At 35.1% G+C, this 21,280-nt stretch overlaps 1 protein-coding gene across 4 annotated transcripts in view; it reads left to right on the top strand.

Moving 5' to 3' along the window:
* Positions 1 to 21,280, top strand: part of DMXL2 (Dmx like 2) — a 58,024-nt gene that overhangs the window by 32,240 nt on the left and 4,504 nt on the right. The window contains exons 20-41 of one of the 4 annotated variants that reach the window (XM_062584171.1): positions 244 to 413; positions 1,315 to 1,412; positions 1,584 to 1,749; positions 2,702 to 2,966; positions 3,716 to 4,815; positions 5,907 to 6,098; positions 7,346 to 7,422; positions 8,105 to 8,235; positions 8,913 to 9,161; positions 11,906 to 12,087; positions 12,442 to 12,572; positions 13,603 to 13,688; positions 13,805 to 14,006; positions 15,074 to 15,191; positions 16,031 to 16,093; positions 16,488 to 16,574; positions 16,664 to 16,785; positions 17,518 to 17,656; positions 18,256 to 18,316; positions 18,401 to 18,528; positions 20,425 to 20,502; positions 21,127 to 21,218. In XM_062584171.1, coding sequence (XP_062440155.1) covers positions 244 to 413; positions 1,315 to 1,412; positions 1,584 to 1,749; positions 2,702 to 2,966; positions 3,716 to 4,815; positions 5,907 to 6,098; positions 7,346 to 7,422; positions 8,105 to 8,235; positions 8,913 to 9,161; positions 11,906 to 12,087; positions 12,442 to 12,572; positions 13,603 to 13,688; positions 13,805 to 14,006; positions 15,074 to 15,191; positions 16,031 to 16,093; positions 16,488 to 16,574; positions 16,664 to 16,785; positions 17,518 to 17,656; positions 18,256 to 18,316; positions 18,401 to 18,528; positions 20,425 to 20,502; positions 21,127 to 21,218 — 3,937 coding nt within the window. The remainder of the gene's footprint in view (positions 1 to 243; positions 414 to 1,314; positions 1,413 to 1,583; positions 1,750 to 2,701; positions 2,967 to 3,715; positions 4,816 to 5,906; positions 6,099 to 7,345; positions 7,423 to 8,104; positions 8,236 to 8,912; positions 9,162 to 11,905; positions 12,088 to 12,441; positions 12,573 to 13,602; positions 13,689 to 13,804; positions 14,007 to 15,073; positions 15,192 to 16,030; positions 16,094 to 16,487; positions 16,575 to 16,663; positions 16,786 to 17,517; positions 17,657 to 18,255; positions 18,317 to 18,400; positions 18,529 to 20,424; positions 20,503 to 21,126; positions 21,219 to 21,280) is intronic. The other 3 variants (XM_062584172.1, XM_062584174.1, XM_062584175.1) reach the window with 3 other exon arrangements.

A 21,280-nucleotide genomic window follows, 5' to 3' on the forward strand; every position in this document is an offset into this window, starting at 1 on the left:
TATATGAATGAAGTACTGGAAAAGATCCACAGAACCACAGAAGAGAGGATAGGTCCTATGGAGCAAAAAGATACTCTGACTGTGTCTGTAACAGCTTTTCTGTCAAGAAAAACAGTCCCTTTCAAATTTATCTACACTCTAGTGCTGCACTCGCTTTGTGTCTCTGACATCTCTCATTTGTGTTTTAACTTACGAAGTTAAATCTTACTCTTACGAAATTGATTATCATATGTTATTATTCAGGCCTATCTACTTGCCATTTTGCATGGGCTTTTCATTCTGAGGCTGAGGAGGAGTTGATCAATATGATTCCTGCTATCCAGAAGGGAGACCCTCAGTGGTCTGAATTAAGAGCTTTGGGTATAGGCTGGTGGGTCAGGAATGTCAACACACTTCGAAGGTGCATTGAGAAGGTACTGTTTATTGCTCAAAAATTAAAGTTGTGTCCTGTTAGGTATGCCTTAAGAAATATGTGCAGAGATTTGTATATAGCAGATTTTCGGGCACTCCATGACAGTCAGGAGACAGTGTAACTAGTTGTTTCTATAGCCAGGGCCAAAACATTTGCATGTAGAGTTGTCACATGAGAGCTCTAATAATGGATAAATTGCAATATATTTTTGAGATACTATTTAAAACTGCTTTCTATATGTATCAGTGAGATTTAAATTCTTACTTTAATAAAAATTTTCAGCTTTCTTGTAACTTGAAGTTTAATGGATTACTTATTAGCTTTTCCTCTGAATTACAGTGTACTCTGAGATGTATTTGTTGAACAGGAATACTTAGTAGTTTACTGAATTTCCAAATCATCTGCTATATAAATAAATCTTAAAACATTACAAGATACTGAATGAATTCAATAACAAAGCTTAATTATTCAGGTCCTCTAAACCCATGCAATTATATCTCTTGAGACGGGGGGGGAAGTAATAGTTGGTTAAAAAAAAAAAAAAAAAAAAAAAACACTTAGCTTAAATAGGTGTAAATAAAGGATTGAAAGATGAATTTCACCTAAAAGTGTGACTGACTTTATCACTTCTGAGGAAATTTTTATTTGCACATTTGTAATGTCCTGCTTTGTGGTGGGAGGGGCTAATATCTACACTAGTGCTGTTTTTTCCATATCTTAAGAGCATTAACAGTATGATGAGCTATCATGTAACAACTAGTTTCTGCAAAATATTCTGAAAAAAAATTACTTTTGCTTTGTAGAAGCAAGACAGTCACCTAGACTCAGCTACCTAACAGAACATGTACTCTTTAGCTGAAGGCAGCCTTTATATTTTCGGTAATAAGTTTTGCTCACTACAGGTTGCAAAAGCTTCATTCCAGAGGAACAATGATGCCTTAGATGCTGCTCTTTTTTACCTTGCTATGAAGAAAAAGGCAGTCGTGTGGGGTCTGTTTAGGTGAGTTCTGCTAACAGTAAGTTTGATTAAATCCTAATTGAACCAGGATTGCAAAGATTAGAGATTAGAGTTTAACTCAAGATTAGAGTTTAACTTAAAGTGATGTTGTTGAAGTGATTGTATCTTAAGGTTATATAATAGTAGTTATAAACATTGCATTTTTTCATGCAGGTCCCAACATGATGAAAAGATGACTGCCTTTTTCAGCCACAACTTCAGTGAAGATAGATGGCGCAAAGCTGCCTTGAAAAATGCTTTTGCTTTGTTGGGAAAACAACGCTTTGAACAATCAGCTGCATTTTTCTTACTTGCAGGTTCACTGAAAGATGCAATAGAGGTACCAGCTTGTAAGAAATTAAGTTCTAGTTTATAATTTGAACTATATAGTGGCATCCTTACAAGCTGCTCTGCTGATCTTTTCACAAAACTTGGCAACAGAAAGGATATTTCTATGTAGAAGCACCTTGTGCCACATAGACATTCCAGTTACCTCTAAAATAGCGTGTAATGCAGCCTAGAAGCTGATCTGATGGCCAGAGTTAAGAGCTTATATACATCAGTCCTCAGGAGAAACACTCTTGGGACTAGCAGCCATGACCCTGCTGGCAAAACTTTCCGTTTGGTCTGCACAGCTAAGTTGTAGCACTGTGTTCAGCCTCCAGCTATGCTGTATGCCCTTATGTTACAAAATCAAGCAAAAAAAGAAGTGAGAGTCCTCCTTTAAAGCAGCCTTAGGATCCGTTAAATGGAGCTGTGATGTTGTCTGCCACCAGGGAGGTGAGAGTTGTAGACAGGATCATGATATAGGCAATACATCTCAGGAGAGAGCTGGAATTCAGAGAGCATTTACTTATTCTTCCAATTGTATGCAGTATGTTCGTACTCACCTGAGAACGTACATTTTCTCAGAGGTTTAATTCTGCACATAAGATAGTATGAAGAAAATCTTTATCAGTGATAATGTTAATGTTGGAAGCATATGTTTATTCCTTTAAGTATAACATATTTATTGTTGACACAGTAATTGTTGTCATGCTGTCGTACTGTTGTGGTTACCATAATTCCTGAAAAGAGGTAGTACACCTCTTTCCAAACACAAAGAAGAAATACAGATCCATAAATCTGAAAGAAAATTAAATCCATATTTGTAACCCACAGATGAATATATATTTTAAGGATCAGAGAGAAAAAAATTATCTGTACTGTAAAGATATATTGTTATTCACTTCATTTAGTAGTTTTAAAGAACTACCTTACCTGAACTAAGCAACATTTTCCCCTTATCCTAGGTATGCCTTGAAAAAATGGAAGACATCCAGTTGGCTATGGTTATTGCTCGTTTATATGAATCAGAGTTTGAAACCTCGGTCACATACACCTCCATTCTTTATGAAAAGATTTTAGGTTGCCATAAGGATGGAACTGGCTTCAGCTGTACTAAATTGCATTCTGATCCCTTTCTGAGAAGCATTGCGTATTGGATAATGAAAGATTACACTAGAGCTCTGGACACTTTATTGGAACAAACACCTAAAGATGATGATGAAAACACAGGTAAGGAAGATACTGGTCTGATTCATTCATACTCATTAAAACAAAGTAGAGAATGGGAAATAGTTTCTGCACTTGCATGCAATCCCTTCCCTTGAGATGCCATTCAGTTGAAATCATTAATTAGCCTAGGTATTGGCCCAATCAGTGTTGTCTTTGAAAAATAACTTTTTCCACCTTTTTCCCAAGGGCTTTCCCCTCACCAGCCCTACCCCCCACCCTGTAATTATTGAACTTAGTCCTGCTGTCATCTCTGGATGGGCTTTCTTTTTTTGTTACCTCCTCGCAATATTTCTTTACTACTGATGCTGGTTAGTCTTTATTCCATGGACTCTGTTGTGCAGTAAGCCCCTGTAGTCTGCTGCTGGGATTAGCAGTGTTCCAGCCAGGCTCCAGCCTCTGTTGGGGTGATTGTTAAGTGGCAGAAAGGTGGCTATGTAGATTGCTGTAGCAGTTTCCCTCTGCTGGGGAAATCCACCCCTGGCTGAACATCTCGGCTTGTTTCTAGACTTAGATGAGTAGAATATAGCAGTGAGGCAAATACAAGAATTTCATATCTTTCTATTCATCAACCTTATGTCCTTAATCTTATTTTGTGGGCAATGAATGTTTCTTTTGTTTTGGCAACTAGATCCAAAACTGTCTTTTCTGTGTGTGTTGAGAAATTTTTGTAATGCAGAAAATACTGCAAAACAAAATAATAGTAATTATAGAACCATTTCAACAGATGTCATATCTGTTTAATTCCTTAGTTATCGTCAAGTCATGCAATCCTGTGGTATTCAGTTTTTACAATTATCTTCGTACCCACCCTTTGCTCATCCGAAGATACTTCAGCTCACCGGAAGGGACTTTAGCCACCTTAGGTCTAAAAACAGAGAAAAGCTTTGTTGATAAAATTAATCTTATAGAAAGAAAATTATTCTTCACTACTGCAAATGCTCATTTTAAAGTGGGCTGTCCTGTCCTAGCTCTTGAAGTTCTTTCCAAAATTCCAAAAGTAAGAAAAAAGTCTACTGCAGCTGCAGAGAAAGAGCCATCTATTCCTCCAACACAGGCTGATGTTTTGGTTTCCAAGGCCTTAAGCAATGATGCTGGAAGTGGTGATATATCCTGGTCAAAGCCAATTTCAACTTCCTTTGCTTCGGAGAATACTCTGGAGTCTTCAGCACAATTTGACTGGAGTCAACCTGCAGTAAAATTTGATGATGAGCCTCTTACTCTCGATTGGGGTGAAGACAAAAATGGGTCAGAGGAAGAGGATGTTGGTTTAATGATGAAAAAATCTAAATCTGATTCTAAGAATGGAGAACAAGATGAAAGAAAAAGCTCAGACACTGACATGCCACAGGTACCACAGGGAGGGGAGGTTTCTGATGCAGGAGATACTGAGGTTGATGTTATTGCTGAACAACTGAAGTTTAGAGCCTGTTTGAAGATCCTGATGACTGAATTGAGAACTTTGGCTACAGGTTATGAAGTAGATGGAGGAAAACTCAGATTTCAGCTGTACAACTGGCTTGAAAAAGAGATTGCTGCTATGCATGAAATATGCAACCATGAAGCTGCTGGCAAAGACTATTGTAAAACATATAGCAGAGTAAATGGGGATCTACTTGATCACGAAGATGTTGTGGATAAGCCAGACATTGGTTCATACGAGCGGCACCAGATAGAAAGACGTAGGTTACAAGCAAAGCGAGAACATGCTGAAAGGCGGAAGTGGTGGCTGCAGAAGAATCAAGCTCTTCTAAGAGTTTTTCTAAGTTACTGTAGTCTTCATGGGGCACAAGGTGGTGGCTTAGCATCTGTAAGAATGGAGCTGAAATTTTTGCTGCAAGAGTCACAGCAGGTAAAACAACTTCAAATAATTTCCTTTCACTTGAATCTGAACAGTTTTGGGCTGTGGATTTTGCCAAATGCTTCAGTTTGGGCCTAGATAGATGCTTATAACATTCTGCAAGCCTAGCTGTCAAGATCATTTTAATGTTCTTGGAGCAACAGCTTGCTATTTTATTGTGCTGCTTTTCAAGATTCTGATTATTTGGTTTTTAAGCATCTGTTGCTTAAATTCAGGATTAAGTTACCTAATCCTGAGTGCCATGTATAGCCTATCAGGCTATATTGTGGAATGTAAATATTGTTGTTTATCTATTAGTTGCAGCATTATATATGTGTGTTAAATGAAATTAAAGCTTTGGAAAAAATCTACTATTTAGTATCTAATCCATAGTGTGACCAAACCTCGTTCTCTACACCTCAGCAAATCATGCAAGGGAGCTACAAGGAATGGCATCTCTGTTACAAGCTTCAACATATAACACCAAGTCAGACAGTGTAGTGCTCTCTGTTATTGTGTTATGACATTTTCTACTTCTATTTTGTACAGGAGAGGATACTTTTCAGTAGGGACTGTTATCTGAGTTAAAGCAGATAGTCTGTTTGATATTGTACAAGTCATGCAGCTTGCTCTAGTTCCAGATTTTTTTACATTTAAAATAGGAGTAGTAGTTTGATTGTTTTTTGGTGTTAGGCTAAGCTTATGACTTTGAGAGGAAAAGTCACAGTTTTTCCCTAGTTGAGAAATTCAGATTAGTGCAGATTTGACTGTTGTTAAACTCGAACCAGCGAGCATTATGTCAAAAAATAGTGTACTTTAAGATACTGTTTCTTAATAGCCAGTCCCAAAACTTAGTAATGAAATGTGTAAAAATACTTTTCCTGCACTAAATCCAAAGTATTCCAGAAGACTTAGCTATCAGGTCTGATCTATGTATTATAGTAAATAAGAATTTACTTTCCATGTCAGTCACTGTAGTGTACTAAGTAGATAGCAGTGAAATAAGATAAACCTAGAAAATAAAAACTACGTAAAATGAGCATTTTTATTCTTTTTTTTCCCTCAAACCAATCATCTTAAATGCAATCTCTTCTTTTAAACAGGAAACTACTGTAAAACAGCTTCAGTCTCCTCTTCCATTGCCCACAACACTACCGTTGCTTTCTGCAAGCATAGCATCAACAAAAACTGTGATAGCTAATCCTGTGCTGTATTTAAACAACCACATCCATGATATTCTTTACACTATTGTGCAGATGAAATCACCACCACATCCTAATATTGAAGATGTAAAGGTAATGAAAACAGTTCTCAGAGTAACATTAAATGATTATTTATAAAATGGAGAGAGAGCTTGCAAAAATGTGGTGTTTGGGTTAAGTTTTTTACATTCGTTCTTTCACAACACTGACTTTCTCCTTAATGCCTGGAGAAATGAAAATGCTAATTCCAGCTTCCTTTCTAACCTCTGTTGGAATATGATTCCATTTCATCCAAGTTCTGGTTGGCCATTCTCAGGAAACTATTCCAAATTTGGATGTTTACTAAAGCACTGAATTCTTCCTCTCAAAACAACAAGATCATATAAGATAACTAATTATCAATATTCTGGACAAATCCTGAAGGGATATTAATGAAAGAAACTAGAGGTGGGAAGCTGTAAGGTACATTACAGCTTTCTATCAATATAGATGCTATAAACCTTACCTCAGCTTCTCTCCTGGTGCAGATTTCTTCAAGTCTATTGATTTTCATGGAATTGTAGTGAATTGCTTTGCCTGGTTCCATACCCTGAGGTGAATAAATTCTGTTCAGATTCAGCAGATAGAGGTGAGGGGAAAGTGAAAGAGCCTGACACTATGCCACAGTTAATTAGTAAGAAGCCAAAATCATTATCTTGTAGATTTTAGATCAGCATTCTCATTAGGTTAATATGATTTTTATTGACTAAATCAAACTGCGGAAAAATTAGGAAGCTAAATGCATTGTCACATTGCAAGGCAGTTAAAAATAATTTCTAAAACCTCAGTCCAAGCTCATTTACTTCTCATTTTATCTCTTACAAGAGTTGACTCTTTTCATCCTGCATTATGCTCCAGAAAGAACTCATTCTACTCTCCTGCACATGCGTTTTCTTTTTAAAAATGAGTTGAGAAAGATGACCTGATACTTTCCTAATCACAGATGAACTATTTAGATAATTCACTGCTTTAATATGAAATCTAGTATCTCACCGATTAAATGGAAGGATGGTAGGGAAAGATGAAAATGAACAAAGGGTAGGCTAAAAAAAAATCAGTCTTTTAACAGTTTTGCAATACCATTTTCTTCCATTGGAATCCAAGAAATCCTTGCACCACTTCTGCTGTGTAAGAATTCGAGTGCTTCTGTTCCACTGCAAGGCCATTAGAGGCTGACGTATTATTCTTGTTACTGGCAGACTCCTGGATAATTATGAGCATAGAACTGAAATGCTGTTTAGAGAAAATCATGATTTACACACCTATTATGCAAAACTTAATATTGGCTGTTTTTACTTTAGGTGTACACACTTCATTCTCTAGCAGCCTCACTTTCTGCATCCATTTATCAAGCTCTATGTGACAGCCACAGTTACAGGTAAAAATGGAAGGTTTTTTACAGTTCTACTTTGGCAATATCCTTTGTTTCCAAAACAAACTTCATACGTGTGTCTTAAAAGGGATTAAATCTCTGCATAAGGGTGTACATACCTATACAGTTTACACATTGCTAGTTTTGACATGCTAAATCAATTTTACACAGATAAAATAACACCAAATTATTCAGATTCTTTCACTAAATAAATAGGAAATTTTATTGTGCCTCCTAAGATGCTCCTGAAAGAGCATTTGAAAGCTGTTTTCCACAGCACACTCATTGCTGTAGAGAGATGCAAGGGAAACATTTGTGCCTAACTCAAGTCAGGTTTCAGAGAGTTTATATTCCAAACTAACTGTAAGGGAATGCTGTGAAAATGGAAAAATATTCTTCAGAATAAGTATTTTATTCAAATTTTTGAAAACTCTTTTTGCATATATAGAGGTATGTGCATATTATGAATGGTAATGTTGCAGGGAGACACTTCAAGTTTTAACTAAAAATTTGGAGGGGGTTATATTGTAATGTTATAAAACACTGAGTCTTCTAAAACTTTACTACATGCTTTACAGAATTTTTAATGTTGGAGATTTTCTGATCAAAATGGAAAGAATTTATTAAATACATACTTTATAAGAATATTCTAAAATCCTTTCTCATCCAAAAAATGATTTGTATTTAGCAGTCAAACAGAAGCAAATCAGTTCACAGGAATGGTTTATCAGGGACTGCTTTTGAGTGATCGCCGCAGACTGAGGACAGAAAGTATTGAAGAGCATGCAACTCCAAACTCGCCTCCTGCTCAGTGGCCTGGTGAGACAAAAATGAAGGTTATTTTTAAAACCACTGATCAAGACCTACATTTCAAAGTTATCTCATTGTTCCATAATATGATTAATAACTTACAGTACAATACAACATACTGTTAGTCTTTCATGCAAAGATGGATGAAATTGTGAATGATCAATGATGGAGGAGTGTTTGGGGTTTAGTTTTCTAATGAATAACAGCTTTTAATGTTTTTTGCATATCAAAACAAACAAACAAACTTACTATATGACAAACGTCTTATTTGCCAAAGGGGGTTAGGATTTTCAGCTCTACAGGCTGATTATTTCTCATCCTAAAATAATCTTTTCCTCTAGTCACCCTCACCCCCTAGCAAAGGTATTTTTGTTAGCTGTTCCTACAGTGCTGTCTTATGTATATGTTTTACTATGCCTAGCCATCAGAAAGATTACTCTTGATGTTCTAGCATAAATTTAGTGTTTTGAGGTCAGCTCTGGGAACAGTACAAGAGTTTCATAGGCAAACTGAACCACCTACAGAATTTGAAGAAGGCATTTTTCTTTATTCTGGAAAAAAATGGTTTGAATAAAAGTATCAAGTGGCTATTAGTATGTTTAACAAAATGTACAGGTAAAACATTGCCTTTTCTTTTCTATTAGTATTCATACTCATTTAACCTATGTTTTTTCCTAACTTCGCAGGTGTGAGTTCACTTATAAACCTCTTAAGTTCTGCTCAAGATGAAGATCAACCAAAGTTAAACATCCTACTTTGTGAAGCTGTTGTAGCTGTCTACCTGAGTCTCCTTATACATGCCCTTGCGACCAATTCATGTAATGAATTGTTTCGACTAGCAGCCCATCCTTTGAACAGCCGAATGTGGGCTGCTGTTTTTGGGGGAGGAGTGAAACTTGTTGTAAAACCTCGAAGGCAATCAGAAAATATTCCAGGTACTTTGTTATCTAAAGGTTGGCCTAATAATTTGCATTTTATACCTTTTTGCATCCTAAAAGGAAAGATTTTCTTCCTTATAAAGCCAAAGACTAAATAAGTAGAATTTAAGTATCTACTGGCAAGAAAACTTATGCTATATATATTAGAAACTAGAAAAAAAGGTTTGTTATTGCATTTGTCGTCTTAAGTAGCACCCAGCACATTTTGCATTTGCCATACAAACCGTACAGTTATTGACTCAGAGTACCTTATAATTTGACATAATTTAACTATGTCTTTTTAGATATATATATTTTTAATTCTCCTAATATTTGTTTCCACACCTCAAGATAACAGTTATGTTAGAAAACAATATCCAGTATCAGTATCGGGTAGAGGGTTTTTTAAATTGTTTAGATCTCCATGTGGATTGGAAATAGAATTTCATTGGACCTTTGCCTTTGATTGTTTTCACTCACAGTATAGATTACTAGAGGTACGTGTGTGCATATCATCCCAGATACATGCATTTTTCCTTCCTTTTTTTTAAAAAAACAGTGAAAAATCTCTCAATCTAAAGTAATCTCAATCAAAAAATTGTTAACAATCAATCAGTCATCACACCAAGCAACTGTCAAGTAGCAATGAAATCGCTGCTGACTGTGACACAGGAAATGATGTGGATTGTCAAGTGTATTTCCCAGTATAAATGTTCCAGAATTACTTGTGTGCATCATTACTTTCCTTAACATAAGAACTGATTTTTCTTTAACTGGCATTACCTCTTGTAACTCAGCTCTGCATTTGTCATTAATTCTCTACTGGTTTAATGAGTAATATAAATTCAGATGTTCTGAGTCAGAAAAGTATTCTAAGCATCAGTATTTCCTCTTTTAACTACAATTAGATGCTTTATAGAAAGCTTTTCAGGGCTTTCATTCACTATTTTTAGTGAAAAACAGATAGTATAAATAACAGTAGTAAGTTAACCGCTGTATTTTTCTGTATATGAGATGAGTGTTATTCTACAATTTAAAGAAAATGTTTATACTGGAAGATGATTTCACTTTCCGCAAGACAGTGTAAAATAAATACCAGCTTTGACCAACAGAAAATAGTTCATGCATATCTAAGCTCCAATTCAAAACAGGAATTTTTCAAAGAAAAATAAGCATGACTTAATATACTGCATGACAAAATGCAGATGTGGAGACTGAATCCATGTGCTGAAGGCAAAGGAAAACAGCCTTTTCTCATATGATTTTTGGAAAACAGAGCAACTAAACTCTTGATTATATCTCTATGGTTTTTGAAACGCATAGTTAGCAAACAGAAGTTCCTGCTGAGGAAGGGGCTGATCCTCAGAACAAGGTAGGGTACCAAGGAAATGGGGGAACTCCTGTTTACTGGTTTTGTTGAAGAGTTACTGCTGCTTTCATCTTTATCGTGCTTCTAATTTTCTTATTAGCAAAATTTTTTTCCCTTTGGAACGTGTTTTGCCTGGGATCTTTTCAGGATTGAGTCAAGAGGCAGAGGCATAAAGACTGGTGCTTTTATATAAGGCTAAGTTACAGATGTCATTGTTATTTGTGTTATGGGGAGACTAAGGGCCCAGTAATGAGAGGATCACTTTGTGCCAGGCTTTGAACAGCAACTATACTGAAAGAGGTTCAGGTGGTCCTCTTTAAGCTGCAACCATACTGAAAATCCTGTCATACAGGCTTTCTAAACAAACAACTATATGCTTGAAACCTTTCAGGCAAAAATGTTATGCTTCACATCTAGTGTATAAAACAAAATAGTAGTAAGGCACTATAACGTAAATAGTGCTTCTAATCGTACTAATTGCTGTCACTGCTGATACACTGTTAACACTGCTCAGTTAACATTCTGACGTGCAGCACTGTAAGTGTGTGTAAAAGGTATTTGTCATTCATGGAATATCTTGAAAACTTATTTCAGAAAAAACATTTTAGGAATGATTCTGAGAATGAGTATTATTTTGACAAGGTGTTAATATGAATAGCTTAGATATACGGTCATGTCTTCATTTGAGATGTATTCTGTTTTTCTTTAATCTACAAGCTGCTACAGCTTCTGATGTTTCAGAGGATGGTAATGAAGGTTTGTAAAAACTTGCAGTGTAGATGAATAGTGGCTTTTTTTAATGTTTTAAAATATTTAGCTCCCTTGTAGAAAAGTAAGTGTAATCTTCAATGATGTCTGGCCAGTACAATTTTGAAAACCAAAGTCATGTTTGTATTCTGATATACATGTATAAAGACATTTCAAATTGTAACAGGATAAAGTTGTTGTTAAAAAAAAAAAACATATCTCTCTATTCAAATTTTCTTCACTATCGTAAAGATAAAGGCTTATACTTTGAGTAAATATTATTACTTGTGTAGTTCGCAGTTCAGTGAAATCATATATATTGCTCCTATTTCTCAACAGAATTTCAGCCCTATGTTGAGACATTTTTCAGCTAAAAACTTTTAAATAGAAAAGTTACATCTCCTGAGAACTTAATCTAGGTAATAAAATGCATTTCTTGTAATATAGTCAACATGTACATGCAACAGTTACTGAATTTAGATCACTAGACTTTTTGTATGATTACACATACTTCATTTAGGCTGGCTTTGGTTTTTTGAGTTAGTAGAAATTAGAAACAATATTAATGTTTTTAGTTACTTCTATTATAAAATACAGCCATTTCTGAAGAACAATATTAATATCAGCTTTTTCAATTTGAATTTAGCACCTCCTCTTCCTTCAGAGGAAATGGATAAACATCGTCGTCGGTTTAATATGAGAATGCTGGTGCCAGGAAGACCTGTAAAAGACAGCACTGCACCACCACCTGTGCCTGCAGAAAGACCCTCTTACAAAGAAAAATTTATTCCTCCAGAACTCAGCATGTGGGACTATTTTATGGCAAAGGTATTTAAAATGGAAAATGCAAGTTATTATAAATAAATAAATAAAAGTGTATTTCTTTTATGTTCAGTTTTAAAGGACAAAAATAACGTCACAGTTTTGAATGTGCTTCATAGTAAGGTGTGGAATATTATCCTCTTAATAAAAGATTAAAGGTCTAATGGTCCATTATATAACTTTCAAAAAATGTCTATAGCAAATAGTAAATACTTTTCTCCCTGCTTTTTGCATGTTTTAGGGAAACTTATTTATATGTTATCACTGTTGCAGATTTTAAATGACAACTAAAGTAAAAGAATTGAATATTTAAGAGCTCTGAAAAATACTTTTATAGCAAGCTTCTATTTTGTATTGCAGCCATTTCTTCCTTTATCAGACAGTGGTGTTATATATGATTCTGATGAAAGCATTCATAGTGATGAGGAAGAAGATGATGCTTTCCTTTCTGATACACAGATCCAGGAACATAAGGATGCCAATTCTTACAGGTTAGCAGAAAATGCCATTATTTTAAGAACAGTCATATCACATGTTTACATTTTATTCCAAATTAGAGAAAACATGGGGCCTTTGCACCTTCCACAGTTTAAAACACATATTTTCAGCACTGTGGATAGATTTATCTATGACAACGGGATTACAGGGGTGACAAATTCTGATCTCAATAACAGTCTTCCCATTTACTCATCTGAAAGAATGGCATAAGCAGATAGTTTGGGGTTTTTAGGTGTTTTTGCTTGCTTGGTTGGGTTTCTTTTTTTTTTTGAGGGATGGTTGTTTTTTTAAAAAAAAAAAAAAACATCATTAAGACACACAGAACATTAGGTTTTACAGTGCCATCTCTAGGTTACTGTTTCATAAGATTCAAGTATGATTTTTAGTTTTTGAATAAGAGACAGATTAAGTAGAACATAGTGACAGAAAATGTTGCAAGGTAAAATGAAGTGGATGACGTTAGCATTATAAAAATAGAGAAAGATAACAGCTTTTAGGTGTACTTCATTTGCAATCTCTCTTTAGTCATTACAATTATATTGTTCTGGATTTATATTTTTAATATAAATGATACTTTCAGTGGAAAAGCTTCCTGCATGAATGCCAGAGTAATCACTTGCCTGTCTTCACTGTGGAGACTTTCAGCAAGGTTATTAGATGGCTTGTGCTTAATCCCCAGTGTTGCACAGGCTGCCTTTTCTGTCTGTCTGACACATACCCCAACCTCATGCTCTTTTCAGGGATGAGTACACTTGTATCTGATATACGCTTTTATGAGAAAGAGCACAGTAATTTGTGATTTATAAAAGAGAAAAGAGGATACTGTCTGTTCCAGTGAGGAGCCTCAGAGGTGCACTCTCGTTTTGTGTTTGATATATAAATATCTTTTGTTGCATGTCTTAAAACTTCAGTGAACCATCTGTGCTGTTTTTCTCATCTGTGTATTTGGTGGGAGGAGAAAATTGTCCTGCAGGAAACTGCATTAATGTTGTGTTAACACAACTAAAATCTTTTTTTATACAGCTGGGCTCTTCTGCATTTGACAATGGTAAAATTAGTCCTGCACAATATTAAGAACTTCTTTCCCATTGCTGGTCTGGAATTCACTGGTAAGTTATATTCTGCTTTACATTTTAGTTTTCTTTAAAGTAGCTTTCTGACAGATTTTACTTCTAATGTCCATAATTTTATCTCTATGTTATACTATATTAATATTTTTTTTTAGATCTGCCTGTAACATCACCTTTGGGCATTGCTGTAATAAAAACTTTGGAAAATTGGGAACAGATCCTACAAGAGAGGATGGATCAGTTTGAAGGCCCACCACCAAACTACATCAATACCTATCCCAGTGACCTTGGTGTAGGTGTAGGCCCAGCCATTATCCGCAATAAAGCAATGATTGATCCTGAAAATACACCATTCAAGTAAGTATTTTTTTCTAGGGGGAAAAAGAGATTCCTTAATCATAGAAATACTAATGTGAAACAATACCTAAAGTTAACAACTACATAAAGATTGGCTAGATCTTAGTTCTATCCAATGCTTTACAGAAACCGTTTTTCCACATTCCTCTGTTCTTTTTTACGCAGTTATCTCCGGCAGCAGCCTTTAGTCATTCTGCTGCACCTTTCAAACTGCAGCAAGAAAGGAAAGTAAGAGGGAAAGAGCAAAGCTTGGAGAGTTACAACTAAAGGGCAACAGGTGCTACTGTGGAGACCCTTTTCAGCTGCTTTCTGTTCCTCCAGTAGCAGCTCTATATCTCCCATTTTCTCTTAAATCTATCTCAGCAACAAAAAAGAGAGAGGAGGGGGAGAGGGCAAGAAAAGGGCTGTAGTCCTTATATAGCCAATCCTCATCTTTTCCAGTGCAAAGAGTCCTCTTTGTGTTTTGACCTATGTCATGCTTAAAGGCCTCTTTCAATACAGATCTTGAATGATGTTTTCAAACTCAAAAATAGTTTGCTTTTCTCCATATGCTAAAACCCAGGTTTAGTTTTGCTTGCTATGTATGACTTACAAGTTGCATGGTTGATACTCTCTAGGATTTTATTCATATATACTCACAAATATTCACTGCTTCTTTAGAAATACTTGTTTTCAAATTCAAGGCAGTGGATTTTATTTGGCTCATATATGAGGTAACTACATTTTTTAGAAGACTTCTGAGTACTGAAAGAAATATGTAAAGAAATTATTTGAGGCATCATAGTTCCAATATAAAAGCAGCTTTAGTAGAGTACAAATATGGACATAAGTGCAAGTCAGTCAGCTGAGTTGTGGTCAATAGTTTTTGGAAGTTTGTAACTTTCTTGCATTTTTAAATCCACATTATAAATATATCCCTTGATAGTTGTCTTGAACAGATAAAAACTGAAAATTTGGGGGGGGCAGTTGAAATTGGAATTGCAAATGAAGTCAGATTCTCTTGTCAGGATTTTTTTTTTTTTTTAACTATATTGAAGCCATTTTCTTTTTTCTTCCGTTTCATCCAGATCAAAGGATTACTCAGCCCTTCCAGCAAAGAGGCTATGGCATTTTCTTGTGAAGCAAGAACTTTTGCAGGAGACTTTCATAAGATACATATTCACAAAGAAAAGAAAGCAAAGTGAGGTAAACAAAGGAAATAACTTTTTTATAGAAAACTCGATTATAACTGTTCTTCAGTCTCATCAGTATCTCTCAGGTTTTCTTTCCCTTTATTGTTGCCATTTCAATTTCTTTTCTTTCATTTAACAGTGTTTTTAAGATCCAAATGAATATCCTGTTGTTCATTGAAATATCAAATAAACTAAATACTTTTAGACATGACATATGAAATATCAAATAAACCAAATATTTTTAGACATGACTTATCTTGCCTTACTTTTATGTGTTTGAATACTGTCTTAATAAAGAAACTGAATATTTGGGATAATGGTCATAAGAAAATACATTTGGGTATTCATAGGGGTTTGTTTTGGTGTCATATTGACAAAGAAATTTAAATGAGCTATAACTCTGTGTGTATATGTATATATGCATGAGTAATATATACATATACAAGTAATATTATATAGTAATATATAATATGGGGTTTTATAAATAGTACCATAGTTACAACTGTACTGAGTTGTAATTAAAAATTAAAACCAACACATAAATACAATGGAAAATAAATATATTATTTAGTATCTTTAAGATTTCCTGTAAGTATGGAGTTTGTGTGTGTATTAACTCCTCCATTTATTTACTATATCCTACATTTCGTGTTCATCTAGGAAGCGTTACATTTTAAGTGAGTTTGTTTAGATTCCTGTCTTAGTTTCCGTGCCTTTTATAAAAGGTTAAAAATACATTTGTCATCATTTACTGACAGAGTGGCCTTTAAAATCTAGTTTGGAATGTTTCATTCTTTTTTTATATTTGTTTGTGCATGTGTTTTGTGTTTGTGACTGTGTGATGTTATGTAGTCTGTAGAAGATCGTGTGGAGCAGGTCAAACAAAACTGCGTAGCAGAAGATCACAAAAACAAGGTAGTATCCCTTCTCCCAAACTTCTAGCACACTTAAAAGTTCTGTGGAACTAGCTTTCTTTCGTTCTGACATGACTAACAGAAGCTATATGTTCTGTGTAGTCTGTGTGTGGCAGGCTTTTAATCAGTGAATTAACTTTGGTTGTCCTATAACTGGGATGAATGAACACCTTGTAAATAGTGTTGCGCACACAACTTTGTTTCTTATGCTCAAACAGAACTTTTGGCTTCTAGAACACTAAAGAGTATGAGAAGTCTAAAGTTTAGCTTCCTAAACTATGCTGAGGCCACTGAACTTTTCTTGCATGAATTTCTTACAGATTTTTGCGGTCTGTATGTACCATTACAAAAAGCACTTTCATGCTCATTAAAATTTACTGGTAAATGTTTTGTAGGTTGAAGCAGATCTTGGCTATCCAGGAGGAAAAGCAAAAATCATTCACAAAGAATCAGATATGATCATGGCATTTGCAGTTAATAAGGTAAGTCACAGCATTATTAGTAAGTATAATAAAAAGTGTGCAAAGATCTTAATGAAAATTAGTATAAATTGCTTATTTGTGTTGCATAGGCAAACAACAATGAAATTGTTTTGGCATCTACACATGATGTTCAAGAACTTGATATCTCAGCTCTACTGGCTGCTCAGTCATTTATATGGATTGGGGAAGAATATGACAGAGAGTCTAAAAGGTAACTGTGATTATATTAAGAGTATTGCTTTACTTTAAAGTTGCATATGTAACACCTGTAGAGCAAGTGGATCATATATTAAAAAAATCAGTGTTAATTACATACTCTTCTTTGGTAAGTTTCAGATAACTTTACAAAGGAGTAGAGGTGAGGAAACGTGGAAGAACTATCTGTGTTTCTGATGGAGAAACAAATGTTTTGAGTATCTCAAGCATGTATACACTGCACAGTGAAGTACAGTCCCATGGTGCCTCAGCTAATAAACAAAGTGCTACATCCACATTGCTGCACGTCATGGTAGCAGATGTGAATTGAACAGTGCAATGGCCTGAATTATCATCGTTTACATTATTGTGCTAAAAACTGTGAAAGTAGCAGCTCCAGCAAGCATTCCGCTGGGTATCACTGTAACACACTTTGTTGCACAGAATAGACACACAGATCAGGAATGCTATATTGTTTCTCTCTCCGTATTTTCAACAACAGGATTGTTCTCAAAAGAGCTCACATTCTCAACATCTACTAAGATTAGCATCTTTTTTTTGAGGTTAAATATTGATAGCTTGGAGGATATGGAAACTGGTTGTACAACAGGAATTACCCATTTATAGTCCCATTATAATCACTTTCTCTACCCACTCTTAATAGACTATTGACAAAAATGAGCTAAGCAAACTGTATTGGTAGCAAAGAAAAATTTATTTAAAGCAGAACACTGCCTTTCTTTTACAGTTCTGATGATGTTGACTTTCGTGGTTCTACCACAACACTAACTCAGTCAACTGCACCATCTTTTGGAGTGAATCAGATACAACCATCTGCATCTATGCCATGGTTAGGCAGCGGTCAAACTAGTACTGGAGCTGGTGTGGTAGGTGTTTTGTTATGTGCAACTCTGGGGACTGTTATGTCTTTTTTGTATTACTTAGTAGAGACTTAGAAGGCATGAATCATCATCCTTTTAATTCAGTGTTGACCTAAAAGGCCTACAATGACAAAGACCTGACCAAAAAAAAGGAGGCCAGACTAAATATTTTCTTGTGTTTTAATTATTGTGACATAGCAAATGATGAGACGATAAGCATTTTTTTCTTTCTTACGGGAACTTTGAGATAGGACTTGTAGTTTCTTTAAAAAAATTCTTTAAATTCTTGCATTGAGATTAAAATCAAAAGCATATGTCAGCATATTCTTAAATCCTTTTCATTGTAATAGAAGATAATATTAGTATTATTGTACTGTAATAAATTACTATAGTGCTTTCTTGTCTAGAAAAGCTGTCCTAAACTGAGGCTTTAACTACTACACTGCAACTAAGAGTAATTAGATATAAATAACGATATTTTAGCAGGCTACTTATCTATGGAGAATATTTGGCAGATAGTAGCATAAACAAAATTGAGAGTAAGTTTGTGTCTGTCTTGGATTTTTCAAAATTTTATTAATTTTTGTTATTTCTTCTATACGAAGCTTATTAAAAGAAATCTGAATAATGTCAAGAGAATGGCGTCACATCCAGTCCATCAGTATTGTAAGTAAATCAGGCTTACCAATATGGACTATCTGTTTTTCTCTAACGTTCTGTGCTATTAACGTCTCTGTCTTTTCATCTCAGATCTTACAGGAGCGCAAGATGGTAGCGTTCGAATGTTTGAGTGGACAAGGCCACAGCAATTAGTATGCTTTCGGCAGGCTGGGAATGCAAGGGTTACAAGAATGTATTTCAATTCACAAGGCAATAAGGTAACTGCAGCGTTAAGGATTTTCCCTTTTGTGTTTTTTAAAGAAACACTTGGCTCTGCCTTGACCTCCAGACTGCTTTCAACAAGTGATGCACAAAACTATTAATGTGTCCTAGAATAATGGCATAACTAGTATCGTAGCGTTTATGTTGGCTGTGTATGGAAGCTTTTTAATAGACACTGACCCTTTTCCCTTCCATTCATGCATGTCAGCTTCATGACACTGGTATCTGCAGGATTATATTGATATAAAGCAAAATTACCAATATTCTGCACTGACTTTACACATCAATAGAAAGAACTTTTGCATAAAGAACACACTGATTGATCATCATGACTGTCCTCTTTTACCAATCCATTCTTACTGAAGTTATTTATTCCATTCTTAATCTAAGCAATCTCAAAACAACTTATTTTTAAACCAACAGACACATACATTTAACCCCTCTAAATTTTAAACTGATCTTGTGAACAGCATAGGAGTATCTAAAGCTTCTTCCTGTGAGCATAGTAAGTCTATGTGACTAACTCAAACAACTCACTGGGCCCCCGCAGGTCATCAGTCTACTAGCCTATATCACTAAATAATAATTTTGAGCATCCCTCAGTATTTATTACTGTGTCCCATTTGCCCTATTTTCAGACTTCTCAGTGTCTCCCCATTCTGAAATCTACATGTTCTACGTGGTAGGCTTTTTAAATCAAAGGTTTAAAATGTTATTGAACTTACCTGTTTTACAGAGGCAAACTTTTCTGCAAGCTCAGCAAGTGCTTCATACTTTGATTTCTGGCTACTCTAAAGTTTTGACAGAACACATTACCTAGAAAACATATTAACAGACCATTAGCTGAAGAGAGCAAGTCTGCTCCAGCACAGTGCAGAGCAGAGAGAGAGTACTTTGGCCAGAAATGAGTCCGTGAGGTAGAAGAGCTGCAGAGAACAGAGTGGATAAAGAGAAGGAAATTGGGAGGAACATTCACCTCCTCAGTTCTCCACGTTGCACAATCTGATTTCAGCAGGTCTTGTCCTTTCATTTTATTGACTGTTTCATTTTTTAATTGTAACAGAATTAATTCGATGAGGTTTGGCATGACTGTACGATAGCTATGAAACAGCAAAAGCTGAACATTTATAACTAGCTAGAAACAGAGACTATCTCCCAGCATACCTCTCTTCAGGTATTTCATGTAACCATCTCTGAAATCAGAGTTTTGATTATGCTTTGAAATATGGCAATCTTGCATCATATGGAAATATATTCTAAGAAAGAAACAAAGAAGACTTTTTGTCCCACCTGCTTCACATGGAGGTCAAACGAACAGGAGTTATAAAACCTGACTACATGGATAAAATTGCAACAAATAATTATAAATGTTTCTAAAAACATTTATAAAACATTTCTAAGCATCTTGTCTCTAGAATATACAGTATCGTTGTCATTAATTTAATGTTACTGAAGTCTTTTGTAATAATACAATGCAGTTTTTCCATGATTTTTCATATCATGCTTTATGGCATGCTGGCATTCATTTGTCTTATTTTACTAAATATTTTCTGGTACAGTCATGGAGTATTGACCCTTCAGTAAGCTTTAGCATTTAAAAATGGGATTTGAAAGTTGAGCTTCCATACTTGCGTACTTTTAAAAGCCTCCACTTCCAGAAGAGAGTTAGGCATGTAGAAAAGCATCAGTCTTCAAATAATCGTTAAGCAATCACTGCTGAAATCACTTTGGCTGCTAAATTTCTTTACTGTGTCTGAAAAACACTTTTGATGTTTAATGTGCTATCAAAGTTTGTTCTTCCCCCTCCCCCCCGGATTCAGATGTTTACTATCACAAAGCAAGCATCCAGAAACCAGTATGTTATGTTAATAAATGCAGTTCATTCTTTGCAGTGCGGTGTTGCTGATGGTGAAGGATTTCTAAGTATTTGGCAAGTAAATCAAACCACCTCAAATCCTAAGCCCTATCTGGTACGTAAATAGATTTTTTTTCCTCTTTTGTAATAAAATCTAAGATTTCAGGATTAAAGACAGACCAAGAGCTTTAGAGTTTCACTGAGGGGGTTTTGATTTTGCTGCTCTTTAACTGGCATACTTTATTGAAACAAGTGTAGAGTTTAAATGATTCAACTTTGGAGAACTAGTTGTAAAGTAACCATAAGCTGCAACATAATTTCAAATACTACTGCAACCTTACCCTTGATTAAAAAAAAATAAATAAAAATCACAGCTGACAGTAATGACTTAATAACCCTAAGATTCGGTAAAAAAATAACCTCTTCAGTTCTCTTCACTACTAATTAACAGTACAGCAAAGACCATGCTTAATTTGAAACTGAGGTTGATGTGACTTGCTATATTGTGGGTTGGTCTAGCTCCACTAATTTAATATCTTTTCATTTTATACTGAAATTTTTTATAAATTTGGTATTTTTTTCATTCTCTGAGCTTTCAAAATGCAGTGCATGCTATGCATTGCATAGCAACAACTTTGTTTCAAAGACTTGCAGTATGCTATTAATGACATCAGATTGCAGTAACTTTTGTTACTAGTAGAGTACAAGATTACATCTGTTTTTGTTTTGTTTTTAATAGAGTTGGCAGTGCCACAGTAAAACCACAAGTGACTTTGCCTTTATAACCTCTTCAAGTCTAGTTGCTACATCAGGACAATCCAATGATAACAGGTGTGTTCAAAAAGAATGATGAGGAATTTCACTAAAGGTACTGTTCATTTCTGTTAAACTGC

This window comes from Rhea pennata, chromosome 10, assembly GCF_028389875.1.
Source record: "Rhea pennata isolate bPtePen1 chromosome 10, bPtePen1.pri, whole genome shotgun sequence".
NCBI classification, from domain to species: Eukaryota; Metazoa; Chordata; class Aves; order Rheiformes; family Rheidae; genus Rhea; species Rhea pennata.